At 38.0% G+C, this 21,570-nt stretch overlaps 2 protein-coding genes across 2 annotated transcripts in view; one reads left to right on the forward strand and one right to left on the reverse strand.

Moving 5' to 3' along the window:
- The window catches only part of LOC144630964 (1-phosphatidylinositol 3-phosphate 5-kinase-like), a 54,122-nt gene extending 34,230 nt beyond the window's left edge, over positions 1-19,892 (reverse strand). Inside the window, exons 1-12 of the mRNA XM_078489319.1 lie at positions 19,343-19,892; positions 13,688-13,877; positions 12,563-12,939; positions 10,709-10,860; positions 9,405-9,531; positions 6,874-7,092; positions 4,983-5,013; positions 4,140-4,237; positions 2,946-3,259; positions 2,004-2,118; positions 1,151-1,348; positions 298-483 (exon numbers count right to left, since the gene is read on the reverse strand). Of these exons, the coding sequence (XP_078345445.1) occupies positions 298-483; positions 1,151-1,348; positions 2,004-2,118; positions 2,946-3,259; positions 4,140-4,237; positions 4,983-5,013; positions 6,874-7,092; positions 9,405-9,531; positions 10,709-10,860; positions 12,563-12,939; positions 13,688-13,877; positions 19,343-19,714 (2,379 nt within the window). The 5' untranslated portion in view covers positions 19,715-19,892. The remainder of the gene's footprint in view (positions 1-297; positions 484-1,150; positions 1,349-2,003; positions 2,119-2,945; positions 3,260-4,139; positions 4,238-4,982; positions 5,014-6,873; positions 7,093-9,404; positions 9,532-10,708; positions 10,861-12,562; positions 12,940-13,687; positions 13,878-19,342) is intronic.
- A 55-nt stretch (positions 19,893-19,947) lies between these two features.
- LOC144630603 (RWD domain-containing protein 2B-like) lies at positions 19,948-20,932 on the forward strand. The gene has a single exon (XM_078488976.1). The coding sequence runs from the start codon at positions 19,971-19,973 to the stop codon at positions 20,892-20,894; it is 924 nt and encodes a 307-aa protein (XP_078345102.1). The 5' UTR covers positions 19,948-19,970; the 3' UTR covers positions 20,895-20,932.
- The last annotated feature ends 638 nt before the right edge of the window (positions 20,933-21,570 follow it).

Here is a 21,570-nt window from a genome sequence, read left to right on the forward strand (position 1 = left end):
TATAAGCCCTCCCGGATATAAGCCCCTCTAATAAGACTACAAAGTTGTATAAGCCCAGGACTTATAACCGGAATTTTACGGTATTCAACGCACAAAAAAAGTCTCATGTATTCAGTAGAGCTCTAAAAAGTTTCTACAACAACAATCAAGGTGGGAATTTATTAAAATAATTTATTCCATTTGTGCTCGTTGGATATGAGATGATAATAACCAACTCACACTACGTGCCTAGTTGTTCTATCAGCACATAGCCAACACGTGCGCTTGAAATAAGTAATTATCACGTTAAGTACTTACTGGTTTAACATTCAGGACCAGAGTGATCCCATGTTTTAGAAGCATGTCCTGGGCCAGTCGTGAAACAGTTTTCTCCACCAACAAAATGTTGGGTCGTAAAGAAACTACTCTTGCTACAAAGTTCTTCAGAAATTCAAATTCTTGGAGAACAAGTGGATCGAGGGATGCCAAGCGGTTTTCATTACGCTGCAAAGGAAAAATTACATTCAGTTATAAGACAAATAAAAAGAGAATATATACATGTACTCCTTATTCGATAGTTTGACATTTTTAAAATGAGTAGCAAGAAAAAGAAGATTAACATTTCCCAAGTCATTTTTGTTTAAACTGAAAAGAGACTTCTGATCATGTATAACTATTACAAAGTGATGAATGATCATCGCAGTGAATTTCCAATTTAAAGGAGCTACGTTACGGACAACGCATCTTGAAAAACTGGCAAGTTTTTTCAAGTTTGTCGTTGGTAATCCGTCTTAGTCTACGTCCGTCAAAACCATCCTTGTGTATTTGCTTGTTTTCATTACTCCTGTTGTTTTTCTGTGTTAGAAAACTATTATTTTGAGGTCCTTTGCTTTGACAGTAATCAGAAAAATCTCTTAAAATATCGTGACACTGCTCCTTTAAGCAATTGGAATAAAGAAGCCTGAAAAAAATTCAGGACTTCGCTCAGTTGGTAGAGCATAGAACAGAGGCTACTTTAAGTTATCACTTGACTCTTATTCTCTTGTTGGAAATGGCGCTGAATACATTATAAACTTCCCTTTCTCAACATCTTACTATTACAAAAGGAAATATTAGTGTGCTTAAACTATTTATTTCAATTTTTAGCAATGTTTGAAGTCTTATCGCAGACCTGATAGTCAATGGCACAGCTAAGAACCAGAATTTTGGGGTTGCTCAACACGCTTGCCATCTTCTTATTAGCAATGTTCTTGGTGAACACAACGCCACTGATCATTTCACAGTCGCTTTTGTTTCCTCCTGGAATCTTCTTGAACTTGACATACTCACAAATATCCATATCGTCATCTTTACGAACATCAGGAGTCACCTACAAAGACATAGAATGAACCAAAAAGATAAGTTAGGAAAAGCATTTTATGGTCTGGACTTAATTGAATCACCGCTTTAGGAAACGTACAAATTTCTGAAAGAGTGAACTTCGCACATAGAAATTTTTAGTGGAGAAGTTGCCTGGCAATAAGCGTTCCATTAAATCAAGGGCATTGCTAGGGAGAGGGGTTAGTGTAAAAGGTGCCCCCCCCCCCCCCAGGGATACAGCTAAGAGCTAGCTACCAGCAAATTTCACCACATTTATTACTGGCTTTTTACTGGCTGAAATTTCACTACAAAACAATGTGGCTATTTGCTCACACCGAAAAATTACCGCTCGAGGGCAAATGAAGGACAAAGGAAATTGCATGCATGCAAAAAAACTTCACTGTTTCACATTCTTCCTTAATACCTCAGGTTCTCCTCAAAAATTTCACAAACCCATCTCCCCTCAAACCTTCCGATACTTACCACTTATATTATGATGCTTATCGTTTTTCAATCCAGAAACAAAACACAATTTCTTTTTTTGAAATAGCTGCTTGTTTTGAAGGAGCACAGGCTGGATAAGCCAGCCAGACTTTTTAACGATTTTACCTAATTTTTTCGTTGCTACACATAAAAACTAAACTCTAAATTGTATCTCGTTGTACCTGCTCACTAACTCTCTTGACTAGAGGTAATATGGTGTCTTTCCAATCAACTGACAGCCCAGCATCTTTTAAAAGTTGCTCCAACAGAGTGTTTAGATGGTGTGAATGTGCAGCCCTGGAAAACAAATACAACATTATACTACAGTGTTTTAAGGGAACTGGGCTAAACTATTGTACTCAGACAGGACCCACCACTCTGAAAAAAGATAGGTGGTCTCTTCATGAACCCCTCCCCTTTCCCCACCTTAAAAATGGTGTCTTGTTTGTATAGGCCCCACTCTATCAGGAGTAGAAACTAAGAAAATATTGAAACATCATTGTGCCATTTCTCCAGCAATTGCAAGCTTCATGCACACCCAATATGAACTCTTAGTGACCCAGGCAAAAATAAACTGGCTTTCAAAATTCCTCTACTGACACAAAGAATTTTTTAAAACCATTTTTACTTGAAAAACACCCCACGGCTTTTACCTTTAACTAACTAAACCCAGGTGAAAAGTAAGTCTATTATATTGAGCAGTGTTGAGAGATTTTGCCGATGTTCATGTTTGAAAACGTACCGGTTAGAACTCTGGGTAAGTCTGGAGTTACGTGTCAATAAAATCAAAATGGCGTCTACATATCAGAGCGATCTAAAAACTCGATCACGAACGGCTTTGAATTTTGTACTTTAGTACTGTACTAAACTCTTAATACAATTGATGAACTTAGAGTTGAGGAAAGAAAGGAAAGAAAAGAAAGGTACTTCAAGGAAAGAACATTTTATTGTCACTTCTCAGATGGTAGTAGCTCTTCAGGCGATCAAACCTCAACTTTTAGTGGCACTGGGCTCTTTTTAATGCTACTGGCGACCATGCGACCACCAAGTTTTAACCCTGAGACATGCCTGTTTTATCAGACTACAACCCTCTGTGCACTGCCCCACCCAAATACACGACCTACCTCAGTCGTTCCATGGCTAATCTCTCCCCATTATCCTCTCTCAATTCGCCAACTTCAGGAGCTGGGGGCCTGTCTACACCGATCTTCCTTGCCATCATAGCGCCGCTAAATATCTCATCAGGAGTGTTGCTGGTGCTGAGGACTGGTTCTTCTTGATTCTTCTTGTTGCTTGGTGGCCTCAGGGGGGTGTACGGGTAACCCTCGTTGTACACATACTGCTCTAGTGGAGGTGGAGGGGCATCTGTTATCAGGGAAAGTTGGGAGCCTCGTATTTCACTGTGGGTATCTGGTGATGTCATGCCAATTCTTCCAGGCTACAGTTATTCAAACATTCATGTGTTAAATTAAACGCTATGGGTAATTTTGCTATTGACCTCTACAGGTAACTTGATAAATGTGCGAATTACCAGTAACACAAGTGGGAAAGTATTACTTGGTTTACTTCAGGATGCAGTGTTCCCAAGAAATCCTTTCTCCATACCACACCATGACTTAGCATTCTATGACATTATTCTAGGCCACGAGATAATATGCTATTTCAGAACACTCAGCCATAATATTTTTTTAGCCCCCTCTATTCTGTAGCCGTTGACACTAAGCCAGTGTGGCTTAGAGGTTCAGAGTGCTGGTGTGGTTGGACCTTGTATACTGGAGGTCAAGGGTTCAAGCTCATTCACCCTGTCACTGGATGTGTCGTTTTTGGCAGTACCAAGTTCACCTCCTTGGTCATGCTTTGTAAATAGACAACTGGTCTCTCTCTGTAGCCGTTGACACTAAGCCAGTGTGGCTTAGAGGTTCAGAGTGCTGGTGTGGTTGGACCTTGTATACTGGAGGTCAAGGGTTCAAGCTCATTCACCCTGTCACTGGATGTGTCGTTTTTGGCAGTACCAAGTTCACCTCCTTGGTCATGCTTTGTAAATAGACAACTGGTCTCTCTCTTGCCGGTTAGATTTTTTAACCACACTATGTTTATTTGTAACCTTTGTATTTATTTTTAGTATTAGTGGTATGCCTGGAAATTAAACTACCTCACTTGAAACCAAGTGTCTGAATGACCACTATAATCATACATATACATTTAACGTTTTTTTTTTTTTAACTAACGATGGGGCCATCACACCATAAAAGGCATCCTTACAAAATATTAGCTTAATCTCTAATGAAGAATAAGATATAAATTTACTTTGCACCCACCTCTCCAAAATGTTGCAAATCAACCTTGAGTGACAATTCACTGTCTCCTTCCTCAGAAGTGACACCATTCATCAAGTCCAGATCCAGCAGCTTTGGTCCTACAAGTGCAATAAAACCAAAAAAAAATCATTATATCAAAATTTAAGTAAGTCATAATGAGTTAGCACCCCACAACTGAAGGGGCTCAACTCTTGCTTCTGTAGCACAAAGCAACTAGAGGTATTGCTGCTCCCCCTGCATGGGATGCTAGTCCATCGCAAGTAACCCCTACCCTCCCCTCCTCTTCCTGGGCATTTTGTCATGTTGCCCTTTCCTAGGCTTGCAATAAAACCCCTTTCCCACCAGAGCTCTGGCAGTTACCAGTCTTCAGGGTGAAAAAAAAAATTGAATTTTCCAGCTTTTTCAGGCAAGCTGTAGCCAGAATGTACTAGCCCCGAAATCCTCTTTGCTAGCCCCAAAAAAATTCTCAAAAGCATGATGCTAGCCCAACCGCAAAATCCACAGGACACTGACTTTTTTGGGTGCTGGGTATTCTGAATCCCCAGTTAAAATTCATGCAGCTCCCTATGTAGGGGAGATGTTTTAAGCTTTCTTTTTTGCTCTCCAACTGATGCTGTACAGGAGCAGCCATTTACTTCAAATCTTATTCAAAGCCCTGCTTTATGACAAGGGGTAATCCATTTATATTCCTGGGTGGCAAAAAGCACTGGGACAGTGAAGAGTCTTGTCCAAATGAAAAGCCCAGTGAGCCCACCCAATCTCAAACATATCAAAATAAACTTAAAAGAAACTTAAAAGTACGATTTTGAACCTGTGAACAGGCCTACAAATACAAATATTTACCTGTTTTAAGATTATTTAGTTTTCCAGATACCTGAAAGAACAAATATTACTGAATAAGACTTTGATCAGTTTAATGCTCAAAGAGCAACTTCATACCAAACTTGAATGTTGATTGGATTATTGTCTTGGTTGACACACAACAGGTATGCAAGAATTCATCCCAAATTTGCATCATTTCAGCTGCATATAAACTTGTCAATTATCACACACATGGTATTTCCTCCTCATACTGTTCACTGCTTTCTTTTTTTCAACCGTCTCATAGTACTAAAACAGAGGCAAGGCATTTTGGGAAAGTTATAAAAGGCCAGTGGTAGAGAAAAGATATATAAAACCCAGTTTTTATTTTTTGTTTGTTTTGTTTGCTCTTTGTTGTCGTCTTCTTTTTTGTTATTTGAGGACTTCTTATACTTCTTCGTGTTGCAGCCTGTTTCAATTGTGAATGAAATAAATCTATTAGTCAAAAACAAATTTTGAATTTCTATACTATTGGGAGAAGTGGCTGGGCTCAATCAATGAATACTTTCAAATGCTTACATGCCTTTCAAGTGAAGTCAGACTTTTATCCAATCAACATTCAAGTCTTGAATCAAACTGCATTTTGAATATTGAACAATTCAGTTTAAGAATGGCATTATGAAGTAAAAAACTCTTAGCTGCTGTAAGGGTTTCTAATTAAAACTTCTAGAAGGTATGATGATCACAACATTTTTCTATTTAAGTCCTTCAGGGCAGCAGGATCCAGAGCATATAATTACCCAGCAATTTGCTAGGTAGACAGAACAATTTGCTAGAAAGACACGATGTTTTGTCCTTCACAAGATCACAGGACAAGAACAATGCAGGGTTTTTAAAACAAGCCGGCACCAGCCGGAGTTCCACCGGCTACTGTCACCAGTTACTTTGGCCATAGCCATAGCCAGCAAATCCAATACAATGAATAAAAAGACAGGTCACTGCCAGTGCTCGAACTTAACGGTCATCCACTCGTCCAAAATGAGTGAAAATTGCCTAAAACGAGTAGTTTTTTTTGCCACTAGTCCTCTGGACAAGTAAAGTTACAGTTCTCCAATAAATAATTGCTTTTATATCATACTAAAAAGGACTAAAAGTGTCGAAGCAAACGAAGAATTTCCGAAAACGAATGTTTCGAAATGACGAGCAAAAAATGCTTGGCGTTCTCTTGGCAGGTAAAAGTCTGGGTTCTACTCGAAATGAAAGGCATCGTGGGATGCAATATGGCGGCTTTTCGTGTTTGCTCAACTTGATAGATCTTGGTCGCATCTATATTTTCTTCCAAAATACAATTTGTCGAAATGTTCAAACGAAAACAAGTTCAAAGTTCACTGAGTTCTTTCTTTGGAGGAAAGCAAGATCAAGAAATCAACGCAACACCTTCAATTTCTGCTGCATCTCCGACCAAAAGAACACGGAAGTTTCGGGAATCGTGGGAAGAAAGGTACAAATGGCTCCAGTTTCATGGACAAGAGAGCAAATTGTTTTGCAAGTTTTGCAGGGAATTTTCAAATGGAAAAAACACGCAATATTCCTTGACGATCGGAACAAATAACTTTCAAACTGCAAATATGTTGCAGCTCTTACGTGTAACAGAGAAGAAATTGTTGTAATACTTACTAAAAAACTGCAAATTATTTTGTTCGCTATTAATTATTTGATCATGGTTTGGCGTGTATTTACCTGCAGGCACAAATTACTAACTGCATTACACATGGGAAACATGTAAAGAGTGGCCAGTAGCTTTGCTCCTGGGACCAGTAAATTCTAAGCCTACTCGTCCTGTGGAAGACCAGACCCAAAAGTTAATTTCGAGCACTGACTGCAGCCCCAAGGTCCAACACAAAAAGTATGAATGATATGATTTTTATCTTACCTCATGAGAGATACTGGCATCAAGTTCCTCAGTAGCTGATTCAACTCCGTGCTGCTCCAACTGTCGGAACCAGTGTGGTACTGTCTCATCATTATCATCATCAACATTTTCGTTGATAACCTCCTCACTCTCGCTCAGTGATTCAATTTTGTCGGCAGGCTTGTCTGTCTCTGTCCAAAATATTGAGGACTTCTTAGATGGTACCTCTCGTGTTGCAGCCTGTTTTAATTGTTAAATAACTGTATTAGTCAAAAAGAAAATTTTGAATTTCTGTACTATATTTGGGAGAAGTGGCTTGGCTCAAACATGGCAGTACATTTTCACAGTATATTAATTGAAAATGCCCTCTGGGTCATCTTGAATGGCACAGGCAAACAGAAGCATATTTTCAATATTCTAGGATTGCAAATCAATCTGACCCTATCTATTTTTTTTTTCTATCTATCTTTCCTGACGATTGTGAGCTGGATTTAAAGTATTATAATTAAATTAAACATTAAAATTAAATTAAAAATTAAAATTAAATTAAATTAAATTAAATTATAATTTTAAATTAAAATTAAAATTAAATTAAAATTAAAATTAAATTAAAATTAAATTAAAATTAAATTAAAATTAAATTAAAATTAAAATTAAATTAAAATTAAAAATTAAAATGAAATTAAATTTAAATTAAATTTAAATTAAATTTAAATTAAATTAAATTTAAATTAAATTAAAACTAAATTAAAATTAAAATTAATTTAAATTAATTTAAATTTAAATTAAATTAAATTAAATTAAATTACATTACATTCACTTTATTTCATTTCATTTCATTTCATTTCGTTTCGTTTAATTTAATTTAATTTAATTTAAATAAAATTAAAATTAAAATTAAAATTAAAAATTAAAATTAAAAATTTAAATAAAATTAAATTTAAATTAAATTTAAATTAAATTTAAAAACTAAATTAAAATGAAATTTAAATGAAATTTAAATGAAATTAAATTAAAATTAAAATTAAAAACTAAATTAATTAATTAATATTAAATTTACATTTAATTTAATTTAATTTAAATTAAAAATTAAATTAAATTAAAATTAAATTAAATTAAATTAAATTAAATTAAATTAAATTAAAATTAAATTAAAACCTAATTAAAATTAAAAATTAAAAGTTAAATTGAAATTAAATTAAAAATTAAAATTAAATTAAAAACAAAAATAAAAACAAAATTAAATTAAAAATAAAATTAAAGTAAAATTAAAAAATTAAATGAAAAACAAATAAACATTAAATTAAAATAAAAATTAAATTAAATTTAATTAAAATTAAAATTTAATTTAATGAAAAACAAATAAACATTAAATTAAAATTAAATTTAAATTAAATTAAAATTAAAATTGAATAAAGATTAAAATTTAATTAAAATCAATTAATATTGGAATTAAATAAAAATTAAAAACAAAATGAAATTAAAATTAAAATGAAATTAAAATTCTTGAGAACAGCAGACGTAAAGATTTTAAGAAAAACGACAACTTTTTTAAGTTTCAAAGACATGTTTCAACAAAGCATCTGTCATCTTCAGTTGAATGATTTACAAAGCACAGTGAGTTGAATAATAAGTAGAAAAAAAATGCTAATTAAGACAAGTAGTAACAACAGAACGTGAAAATGTGTTAATTTACACATTTTAATGTTCTGTTGTTACTACTTGTCTTATTATTATTATTATTCAACTCACTGTGCTTTGTAAATCATTCAACTGAAGATGACAGATGCTCTGTCGAAACATGTCTTTGAAACTTAAAAAAGTTGTCCTTTTTCTTAAAATAGAAATTAAAATTAAATTTAAATTAAATTAAAATTAACATCAAAATTTAATTTAAATTAAATTAAATTGAATTAAATTTAAGAGTAAAGTGTCTTGTCTAGGAACACAACATAATGAACCCATTCAGGGCTTGAATGCAATACGCAAACCCTTAATAGGCTACCCTGCCTTCTAAAACAAGAATTATTAAAGAGGAAATGTCACACAATTTTAGGCAATTTCGGACTGACCAACTGGTCAGAGAATTATTTGAAATACATTACGGTGACAATAACTCAAAAGAATCACATAAAGGCCAAAAAGGGGCATGGATGGGCAAAATTTCGAGAAGATTAAAACAGATTGCGTTCGTGTAAACTTGAAAAACATAGGACCGACTTTTTTCGAGTTTAAATAGATAAATAGAATTACCTGAAATACCATGGCCTAGCCCAGGGCTGCAAATAACAGTCGGACATCAGACATTGGCCGACCAAAATTTGCTATGTCCGAGAAACCCCAAGTGTGGTCAGACATAATGTATGGACAATTTTTTGATCATAAATCGTTTTACAGCAACAATGAATGAAAGTCTGTCCGACCACAATTTTGTTTTGTCCGACCAAGATGGTGTCTTAGTAGGACATATGTCCTTTCAAGTGAAAAAATTATTTGCAGCCCTGATAGCCCCTTTAATGTCCAAACATAATAACTTTATGAAAGTTCCTTACCACTCCAGGAGCGGGCTGGTAGAGAATATATTCATCTTTGAAAACTGCTCCTCCATCACGGGTGTTTGGTACAGGTTCTATCCAGCCGAACTCCAACAAACCTTGTCCTATCATAACAGCCTGATTCCTACAGGATGTGTACAATAAGAAGTCAAACATGATGAATTTAAATTAAATTACAAAGAAAGCTCGAAATTTTACACTGTTGCTTTTGTAGAATGGTCTCTTTATAACATTGGAAGCATCCAGATAAAATAAAGCTTTGAGCAACATTTGAGAGCTTGCAACTTCTATTAGAAATCAAATAACAAATCACCCCAAACATGATAATCCAATTTTAATGACTTGTGCTCCCTTTACGGGTAATTTATAATGGGATCCTTTTCTTATGAATAAGATTAATTGCTCTGAATGAAGGCCCAGTACTGCTAAAACTTTAGGAAAAAAGAGTACAGTCCAAGTTCAAGCTCAGTGGCCCATACCGCCACCTATGCCCAGTTCTCACACTCAGCATTTAAGAAATAAGAGACGTTTTGACATTCCAGTTTGTCTCATCAATCATTTTATGAAATCTTTTATTGTCAGTCATGCAATGTAAATATTTTTAAACACAATTGTGGTTAATTTTAAAGTATAGCTTTCAGCAACATTTTACTTGTAATTTTTACAAATTGTATGTAATTCAGTCTTACGACTACAATGTATAATATTTGTAACAAACAAGTTTATAGGTCGTAAAGTATGATCGTCCAGGTGAGAGTAGTTCTGAGAAGAACTGTTGTTAGTCACCAACAACAGTTCTTCTCAGAACTACTCTCACCCAGACGATCAAACTTTACGACCTACTGATAATCCTGGGTTCAAACCATTTACTAAACAAGTTTATATATCTATCTCTCTGTCTGTCTATCTATCTATCTAACTAAATGTAAGGGGAGTTCACAGAACTCAACCCGCAGTCTGGCCTGGCCAACACCTCACGCATGTGCACAAGCTATTACCAGAGCAGTGGCAGCCATGGACTGCAGACCAACGGACGGACTGATCTATCTATCTAGCTATCTGTCTGTCTGTCTGTCTGTCTGTCTGTCTATCTATCTATCAATCTATGAAGTGACTAGAAGCATATTTTCTAACTCCTCTCTGAATAGGATCGATACTCATCTATCACAGGGTTACCCCCCAGAATTTAATTCGCTGTTACACATTAATTTTTAACTTGTTGGTGGAGAGAGGCACTGTGAGAGTAAAGTGTCTTGCACTATGGATTTAGCTTAGAATGTTTATTATGTAATATTTTGTACCTGGTGGATGTTTTCTCGTAAGTGAGCAGCCAGTCAACCAACTCACTTCCAACAAAACAATTCTGATAAGTCCTCAAGCGGAAGCGGTGACTCTGTAGTTCTAATCCAGACCTTGGAGATATTATTTGATTCCACAGCTCACGAAAAGAGTCCTTAATTGGACAAAGTAAAAATGGCATTAACAAGCTTGTATGGTAAGGTAAAGTCTGTGTCTGACCCAAGTGGCCCATACAGCCGAAGCTTATCCCGTTTTTCCGTAGCATGAAGCCACTAGGAGTATTGCTACTCCCTCTTGATGGGATGCTAGTCCAACCCAGGGTTACCCCCCAGCAGTAAATTCGCCAGTACCCATTTATAATACACCTGGGTGGAGAGAGGCACTGTGAGAGTAAATTAAGTGTCTTGTCCAAGAACACAATGCAGCGCCTGGCAAGGGCTTGAACCCAGGCTGTTCGACTCGGAGTGAAGCATGCTAACCATTAGGCCACCGCGCCTTGTACCTTGCATGGTAATCACATTATATTTAGCACAGTACACTTTTATTTGTAATCCAGAGGATGCAAAAAACTTGATTTTCCAGCTTGCCCTTTGCGCAAGCTGTAGCCAGGATCTACTAGCCCAAAAGTCATTTTTACTAGCCCCAAAAACATTCTTATACATGTAGGCACGATGCTTATGATATTTCACTTGCCTATCAGGCAAGTGAAGGATTAAGTCCAATAGCCTGCCCCAAAAATTTACTAGACCCAGGCTAGCAGACACTAACTTCTTTGCACACTGTCACATGATTTTAGTTTAATTTTATTTAAAGGGGCTGTGTAACGGCTGAGTTAAGTTTATTTTTGTAAGTTTTGCCAAATACACGCTATGAAACTTAATGTTTGCAAAGAAATTACTTCAGTCTATGGATCTAGATGACAGAACTGTAGCTTCATTACAACCAAATGTGCCTCCCAGGCATTAAAATTTAAAGTTAGAAGCAAATGAGATTAACTTTGAAAGCTGTTCAGCCCAACAACATTTCAAAAACCCATATTGCAATCCAGTTCAATCTTCTTCACTTTTGGCCAACCATACCTTTTTTTGTATTTGCTGTGTTATTGAAATGTTCCTTTGCCGGTTTAAGCGGTTATTTTTATATTTTCACTGAATTTGATGGCCATTTCCCATGGCTAAATTTGGCTAAACTCTGTGACACAGTTCCTTTAAATAAACATATTACATGACAAAGTCGAAAGTGAAAACTACCCTCACCATACAAGTTGTTTATTTAAAAGTGTACTGTACAGTTACCACCGTCTTGTGAGATGTGTCTCATTTATATTGAAGACTTGTCTCGTCTTGTTTCTCTCAAGAGTCTTCTCGTTTCTCATGAGTGCAAATACAGTAAAAACCCGCAAGTAAGAATCTAAGATTTACGAACCTGTTAGGCTAAAATTTGCAACTTAGATGCCCTTTTTGAAAGAACCTATTTGGCCTCGAAGTTAGGAACAGGTTCTTTTTTTCTTAATCAAATGAAAAAGTTTACCTTCGGGAAACAAGTTTGGACAAGGCACTACTGTGCATGTTCAGTGTATATATTGTCATATTCTAAATGATTAGGGCTTCATTTTTTACATAAACACTTATGAAGTATGCAAAAAAAAATTATACAATACCACTTAAAGTTCCATTAGCAACAATGTAAATTTTCTTCAGAAAATAAGAACCTAAATAGCCTAAATTTGTGTTAACTACCATTCAGATATTAAGAACCTGTTTAGGCTAACCTGGAAAAATAGGTTCTTACTCGCGGGTTTTTACTGTACATGTACCAGTGCATCATTAGTCATAATCAAACACACTACAACTCACCTGTTTCAACATGTCAGCTTCTGCCGCACAGACTCCAAATGCATCAAATGGTCTCCGCCCTGACATGGGTGTTGGTCTCTCTTTCTGGTCAAACTTTTCATAATAAGGACTCACTGGAGTCATGCTGAGCCCGGTGCCACTAATCTTTCTGAGTGATGGCTGAACATAGAAATTCTCTTCGTCGTCGAAATCAAAGGGATATGGCTTAGGAACAGTCAAGTTAATATTACTGTTGCTGGTGGTGCTAATGTCTGGGTCAGAGTTGATTGCACGCAAGTCCGCCTGCAGCTGTTCCAGATTTCTGACCACATTCAGGTCTGCTGACTGGGTGTACCGCTGTACTACTTTGTGACAGTATGTGCACACTCGCAAAAACCCTGGTAACAGACAGATGTCAGTTAATAACAAGTTGACAGAGGTAAGAAAAGTAAACCCCTCAAGCCAACTGGCTCATAGCTCTCTGTGCTTGACTCGAGTTTCTGTAGCATGAAATGGCTAAGAGTATTGCTACTCCCCGTAGCACATGCAGTGTTGGTGTAAGGTCAAGACTTTCCACGCGTAAATTAACTAGTACTTTAGAAAGGTCTTTTTAAACATTTCTTTCAAGCAAGAGTTTTTGAGATCTTACAACCCTCCAAGTTCATTTTTTCCTTAGTCATGGCCATTTGGCCACAGACCGCTAAAGTTTGGTCGCAAGTGAAAAATTTAAGTCACTAAATTAAGCTCACGTTTCAATCCTTCTTCTCAATTTTGGCCAGCAGGCTGGCAACTTTGGTTCCAAATTAGTCGCCATGGCAACTAAAATGGTCTTAACTTGGAGGGTTGCCTTAAGCCCTGACCAGCAGATTTAAATGTACAGTCAACTCTCGCCTTGCAGACACCCCGTTATTGTGGACACTCGCTATTACGGACAAAATCCAGATCCCCGGCGAAAGAGGTTTGACTGGAAATGACTCCCGCTATTACGGACTCTCGCTATAACGGACACTAAACGACGCCCCGAGCGTGTCCGCTATAACGAGAGTTGACTGTATATATAAGAGAACAGGTCCAGTAATCAATGGCTCATTTTGGAATGAGCTATCTTCCTCATCAAATCCTCCATAATACAATTGCATTTTTTACCTGTATATCCCATTATCTGTCCAGGAATTTCCAGGTAACAACACCTGTAGCAGAAGATCTGGCCACAGAGACGACAGTGGTGTCGACGACGAAAAGTGTTGAACTTTTCACCACACTCATAGCACTCCTTGCAGTTTTCATCTGGCATCCAATACTGCTTGAAATCACTCTCTTTGTACTCTTGTCTTAGCTGAAAGAATGACATTTTATTTTTTGGCACATGAAATATTTTAGAACAACTCTGAAAAATTATTTTTATGTGCTTCACAAGGTTGTTACAGTTTTGAATTCTGTGGATGAACAAAAACTCAGTGACTGGCTTCAAGGAAAACAGTAGGTTTTGCCTTCCCAAAACCATCAATGTTCCCTGAGATCAAGGCGAGAGGAACATTGAGAGTACATGAGAATCCAAAACTCTACATGCTTGCCGTTGTGCCACTCATTAAATCATACAGTAGGATCTCGATTTCTCAAACCCTTGGTTTCTTGAAAGTCCCAATTTTTTGAAGCAATTGTCGTTTCGAGAAATCAGGATTCTACTGTACCTTGTTATACTCAGGAACAAAAAAAATGCAAGCTATTATCTGTGAATAAAACCCTGGTGTGTCATTACTTAAATGAAAGCTGTTGAGGAATACTTTCATGTGGTACTGTTTATTATGCTGTACAAGGTGGTTCTAACTTTTAGGTCTGTGGATGAAACCCTGTTACGCCACAAAATGTAATAATTGACGCGAAATGTAATAGTAACCCAAAATGTAATAACTTTTGACGCAAAATGTAATAGTAACCCAAAATGTAATAACTTTTGACGCAAAATGTAATAAACTCGGTAACCCAAAATGTAATAACTTTTGACGCAAAATGTAATAGACAAAAGTAACGCAAAATGTAATAAATTTGACGCAAAATGTAATACCTTCAGTTTGACAAATGCCACCTATCAATCAGGTTGTTCACGTCATCGATCACGTGACTACAATGAGTGCCAAAAGTTTTTGAGACGGTTGGTTGAAATGAATTCTAATTTTAACTTTCCCATCTTTCCACTTTAAATCCGGTGCAGCTTGTGAACCACTCCCCCTCCCCCTTTTCAATGTTGTACACAAACGAGGCAAGTCTCCCAGATAGATAATCCAACATTGGTTCAGGGAAAGGGGGTAATATCGACGGGGTGTGGGGGTGAAAATGGTCTAAGGTACTCAAAAAGTGCCGAGTGTATCAACACTTTTGGCGCCCATTGTAGATCGAAGATCGCTCATATTTCTGTTTCAATTATAGAATTCAACATATTAACCAGAAATTCTTGGCAACCATATTCAAAAGAGTAAGAAGCCTCTTCCAGCAAAGTATAAGTCGAATATCGAGCGTTTGTTGAGCGATGGAGATAAACGTGGAACGACAGAAAGCTATATCACTATATAAAATGGCCCCAAAAGGATTAAAAACGGCAATAAAAAAATAACATCAAACAGAATACCGTTAATGTTTTCTCCTATGTTATTTTTTTAGTATTCTTTTTTAAGATTTATTTTCTAAATTGCTTTTATATATTTCGGTGCCCTCGACATGTAACCCTCGACCCTCTATATTTTACTCTCGACCCTCGACGAAAAGTCAAACTCGGTGGGGACTGGTGCACTGAAGGAATTGACATTGGAATGCGTCAAGGAAGCCAGCAAAGTGCTACAATGTCAAAACTGTCTAGACACTGTCCGCTGCCACCTAGTTAGTTACGCGCAACAGCTCTGCCAAATTCATTCAGTTCAAGTTACTCTTTCTCGCCGAAATAACGACGTGAAAATGAATGCTTTTCTGGCTTGTTTTGTCTTCATGACCGTTGCCTGTAATATTCGAGTACTAGCCATTTCGTCTTTGGATGAAGAAACGTATAACACCTTCCTTGAATTGCTGAATGGAGAATTTAATGTCCCAATCAGAGAAAGAAGCACTAAGATAAAATCGGCGCTTGTTCGATTCTGGCGGAATAGAGAGCGTTTATCACTGAGAGCAGGACAAGTGTGTTATGATGATCGACCGATTCTGAAAAAATCTGACGTAACAAATGTTGTTAAGAAGGCCTTTAAAGACACGAAAGGATCCGGAACAAGAAAGCTGTTTCATCGACTGAAGAATGTTTACCACGGAGTAGGGGAAAGAGATATTAGACGTGTTCTCGGAAAATCTCGCCTCCATCAACAATTAAATGTACGTTTTCAAAACAAGGCCGTTCTGAAGCCGATAAGGGCACGCAGTGTACAAATCCGCCACCAAGTTGACTTGATAAGTATGGAAAACATGCCTGCTGCCTGGAAAGGAAAGACATTTAAATTTGTGCTTTCTCTGATGGACGTGTTTAGTCGCTATCATTGGCTGATACCGTTAGAGGGAAAAAGTAGCAAACCAATTGCCACGGCACTGTCGGAGATCTACATACAGCATGGACCACCTAAAGTTATTCAGCATGACCAAGGCTCGGAGTTTAAAGGTGCAGTTAAGAAGCTTTGTAAGAAACTCCGAATTAACGTGGTCAAAGGACGCCCATATCACCCACAGTCGCAGGGTAAAGTTGAACGAGCGCATCGTTCATTTAGAAAAAAGCTCATGTATGACTTGTTAACAATGAAAAACGGAGGTGCGAACTGGGTAAAGTCGCTACAAAAGTATGCAAAAACATTAAACGAGGAGCCACGGGAGGAACTGTCATGGAAATCTCCATTTGAGGTGTATTATGGTCGCAAAGTGAACCGTTTTGATCGACTTTCCGAGCTCCCTGTTGCACAGGAGTGGGATCAAACCCTGGAGGAGTACGAAAGAATGGTAGCACCAAAACCTAGGGACTACACACGCCGCACTAACGATTGTAAAAGAATGCAACAATCAGTGGCTTCTGCAAGCAACAAATGCGAAAACAGAATGATTAGGAAAGGATTGAGGAACACCCCCCATCTGTTTATAACATTGGCGAAAAAGTTCTTATTCGATACCCCCCAGCAAAGAAAATCTGTAGGAAGAGGTGCGTGTTGCATGCTAAAGTCATTAAGAGAAACTTACAGACATGCAAGTATCTTGTTAGGTTTAAATATCCAGCCGGGTCATCAAACTTACTAAAGAAGTGGATTCCAGTTAATGATATCACCAGCACAACACTCGATAAAGAGAAAAGAAAGAGGGAAGTTGCTTGTAACCGAAATAAGAGGAACCATCGCCAGAAATACTATATCCCTATGGAAAACGATAGACAGTTATTTTCGAGTCGAATCTCAAATCAGAGGCTAGCCGTCCGATTTGATCCACCCAAGGATGGGAACTGTCAATTCTCTGCACTTTGCCATCAGCTGACTCAAATAGGCATATTTCGATCCCCAAAAACTTTAAGGGAAGAGCTGGTAGAGTATTTGCGGACACACCCTGATGGTGCTGATGGATTCCCACTGGAGCTGTTTGTCAGCTTACCCTGGGATGAATACTTAAAATCAATGGCTTGTGATGGAACGTATGGGGATCACTTGACACTACAAGCTGCTGCGAACGTCTTTCAAATTCAGATAATCGTCTTCTCGACTCTTGGCCCCTCAGCAACTCAGATAATATCTCCTGTAGGTGGAGATCCTCTTTGTACCGTGTCTCTTGGCCATTTCGCAGAGGGCGCTGGGGAACATTATGTAAGCTTATCAGATCTGAGTGACGGTGTCTCACAGCTAAACGATGGCTGCCAACCGTTGGAGGACGAAGAGAGTGGCCAGGATGACAACGAAAGTGAGGTACAGTTAGATGAAGTCCACTTACAAACAGAGGGAGAAGAGCTAGATCAACGTTATGTTCCGAATGAAAAAGTGCCAGGTCAAGATAGCGGCCACGAAGAACACATGTCAAGTCAAGAAAACGACCAGGAGGAACACGTGTCAAGCCAAGAAAACGGCCAGGACAAACACATGTCAGGCCAAGAAGATGGCCAGGAGGAACACGCGTCAAGCCAAGAAAACGGCCAGGAGAAACACCTGCCGAGCGAAGATAACAACCAAGGAAACGCACAAGGAGACAGCGGACCATTCCTGAACTGTGATGTATTAGAACGAATTGTAACAATAACATTGGCTATCTCTCCCGCAATGCGTGCTTCTTTACGGACAGTCTCAACGTTCTTCAAAAATATTGTGGACAAGATTCCTCTGCCCAGAGTGTACATCCCAGAGCTGACAGGTCATGTGCTCCGTATCAGCGTCAGGAAGATAATCTCCATGAAAGGAAAAGGTTCTGGTGCAGTCTTGGAACTTAAAAACATCATCAAATCAAATAGATGGTCAAATGCTTGGCTGCTCTTAGTGAGCGACAGCCTTGGCTGGTTTTTCATAAAGTCAATTTACTGGAAGAAATAAGTTTGTCTACATGCGATCCTCGTTCCTTTTTTTTACCACAAAATGTTGTGTTGATGTTAATTCTGAAAATTTCAGTTGTTGTTAAAAAAACACAGGATACTGTTTTGAAACTGTCAATGTACATAATGACAGACATGCAAAATATGTTTATGTTTAGAAACAAAAGATTCCCGGCCCATGTAACCTTTAAAGCGTGAAAAGGCAGATTCCGTTATTACACGCAACATTCGATCAGTCTAGATAGTCCGTACGGACTGCATTTGCGTATATAGGAATTTTTTTTCGTTCAGTAATTTAATAAAATAAATAAAAAGTTCCAAATTTTGAAGCTGGTCACATACCGAAAACTCATAAAAATAAGCCCCCCTGTATAATAAGCTCGCCCCGGGATATTAGCCCCCAAAATTCGAAAGCGCAGAAAAGCTTCCTATAAAAAGCCCCATCCGCGTAGCCAATGGACTGTTAGGGTAAGCTATTCTTTAAGTTGTTTTCTGAGTGTTTAAGCTGTGGTTCCTTCCTATGATAAGCCCTCCGTATAGCTCCTACCGAATATAAGCCCCTTGAAATAGTCCTGCCAAATTTGGCATTTGGCTATTGCAATAAAACGGAAATTTTTGATCTAGTCACGTGTTCTATGACGTTTACAGCTTGATTGATAGGTGGCGTTTGTCGGTTCCAAGTATAGATGCTCACATGTGTACTGCCCCGTAAGGCAAGGACAAAACTGAAGGTATTACATTTTGCGTCAAATTTATTACATTTTGCGTTACTTCAGTCTATTACATTTTGCGTCAAAAGTTATTACATTTTGGGTTACCGAGTTTATTACATTTTGCGTCAAAAGTTATTACATTTTGGGTTACTATTACATTTTGCGTCAAAAGTTATTACATTTCGGGTTACTATTACATTTCGCGTCAATTATTACATTTTGTGGCGTAACAAACCCTAGTGTGTGACCATTCAAATGAAAGCTATCGAGCAGTACTTCTATGTGGTACTGTTTATTTTGGTGTACAAGGTGGTTCTAACTTAACCTCTGTGGATAAAACCCTAGTGTGTGACCATTCAAATGAAAGCTATTGAGCAGTGCATTCTTGTGGTACTTTTTATTATGCTGTTCAAGGTGGTTTTATAAAGTAAAATGTGGTGCTGTTCATGTACCACATTTTCCCAAGTTGAAGTTTCACAATCTTTGTACGTTGGCACCCTGAGAAGTTAAAAACCAACCATGCCATAGATTCCTGGAAATATACCCTTCCCACTGAATACTAACCTGTCCTCTTCCATCTGCCGCCGCGTTCAGGCGACCCAGCACAGCGTGCACATTACGAGAGCCAGGAGAAGCACGCCTCCCAGGAACCGATCCAACTGCTGGCGCACTAGAGCGCCGACTGATGAGTGGAGAAGCCGACCATGACCGCTGCAATGGGTCAGGGCTTTTAATTCGTTTCTGCAGTTGCGGTGAGCTGCGAGGGCTTGTTAAAGGGCTCACTGGACGTTGACTTTTAGAGGCGTCCACTTTAACTTCCACCCTTGCTCCAGCCCGTCTTTTTTGAAAAAATCGTGCGAGAGAGAAGCTCGATTTGGAATTGTCTGGACTGAGCGGACGAAATGATGTTAATCTGACATCTTCCTCCGAATCCATCTTGATTTCAACGCTTCTATCCTCGTTATCTCGTGTGTGTTTTCTCAGTCGCTTTTCTTAGCATTTTAGCTAAAGTGGGAAAAACAACTTCCTCAGAAATTGAAATTATTTCCAGAGGGAATCTCCTTCCATGAAATCCATTTTTACTGCGACAAAATGCGACAAAACATCCGTCTGAGCCTGCAGACTGGTAGCGCAAAACCGAAAGGTACGTCAAGTAATTGAAACAGAGTGTATCAAATAACACCTTACAAAGATGGCGTCCAACGTGGCAGATCTTTTGCGTGAAAATCTAGAACTCCAGCTCTCAGAGGTTGAAATGCTTCGATCTATGTATCCTGAAGAGGATCAGCTTAAATTAGATGATCAAGTACTCATTGATATTCAAGACTTTTGTTCTGGGAAGACAGATGAGAAACCAAATGGTTTGAATTTTTCACTGATCATTCACCCAGACTACGAATCAGAAAGTCGTTCTGAAAGAGTGACGATAGATTTATCGTGCTATTTTCCCCAGGAGTACCCTAATATTAAACCAGAGCTGTTTGCCAGATCGCAGAATTTAAACAGAGATATTCAAAAGGAGTTAAATGATGATTTAAATTCACATATTTCAAGACTTGAATGTGGAGAGCTTTGCACCCTACCAGCTATACAGTGGATCCAAGAAAATGGTGAACAGTACATTACAAGAAGTCGAACTGAAAAATCAGCAGCTCTTACCGAAAATAATTCACAAGGGAGTGAGTGTAAAAGTAAAAAGGAAACACCATTCCTTCGAATGTGGTTATACATGCACCATATATACAGTAAAACTAAAAGAAAGGACATACTTCAATGGGCCTCTGACTATAACCTCACTGGCTTTTGTTTGCCAGGGAAGCCGGGTGTGGTTTGCTTGGAGGGCGATGAGTACAATGTTGAAGAATACTTTAGTCGTTTGCGTCGGCTCAACTGGAAGAAAATTACGTGCAGGCACCGAGAGAAAGGAACAGAGAACAAGAGTGTTGATGATCAGAGGAAATTTTCTGAATTTGTTGAACTGTTCTTTGAAATTCATGGCACTAGAGAGAACCACATGGACATGGGTCAATTTTTTCATTATTTAGAGCAACATGAACTTGGTTATATGTTTCAGATTCTGTTTGGTATAGAAGGGAAATCTACTTGTGATGTCTAATTGCTATGTTGTAGAATAAAAAAGAGAAAAGAAAACAAACCTTTCCCTTGTCCTTATTACTACCCCCTCTCCCCTTAGAAGATTATTAGCTTCTGTAGAAACCATTATGAGAGGTGCAGTGGCCTAATAGTTATTGTGCTAGATCAGACTCTGGGTTGAGTGGTCCATGCCCCGGGGGTCAAGCCCTGGCCAGGGCAAGACACTTTACTCTCATATTACTTCTCTCCATGAACACCCAGGTGTAAAAATGGGTACCGGTGACTTAAACCCTGGGGGGGGGGGGTAACCCTGTGATGGACAAGCATCCCATCCAGAGGGAATCAGAAATACCTAGTTACCTTATGCTACTGAAACTGGAACAACCTCTGGCCTGATGAACCACATGGCTTGACAGCACGCAGTTTTAGAAAACATTGTGCTATGTCAGCAGTCAAGTAAGTGAAACATGTGAAGTTGACAAAAGTCAATACAGAATACACTGCAGTTAATTTTGAAAAGCTGACTTTGCTCTGACCTTAAAAGCTTTCCCTGAAAGTTCCTGAGAAACCTACTTTTATCACAGGGTACCCACATGTTCTAAAGCCCTGTATTATAACCAGGAAAGAAAAAAAATGGATTTACCAAGTTTTGGTGTGCGTTTGTGTAAGGATTTACACCGAAACTGGGGCTTATTCTG

The sequence above is a fragment of the Oculina patagonica genome, chromosome 11, assembly GCF_052425735.1.
Source record: "Oculina patagonica isolate OP01 chromosome 11, crgOcupat, whole genome shotgun sequence".
Lineage (NCBI taxonomy): Eukaryota > Metazoa > Cnidaria > Anthozoa > Scleractinia > Oculinidae > Oculina > Oculina patagonica.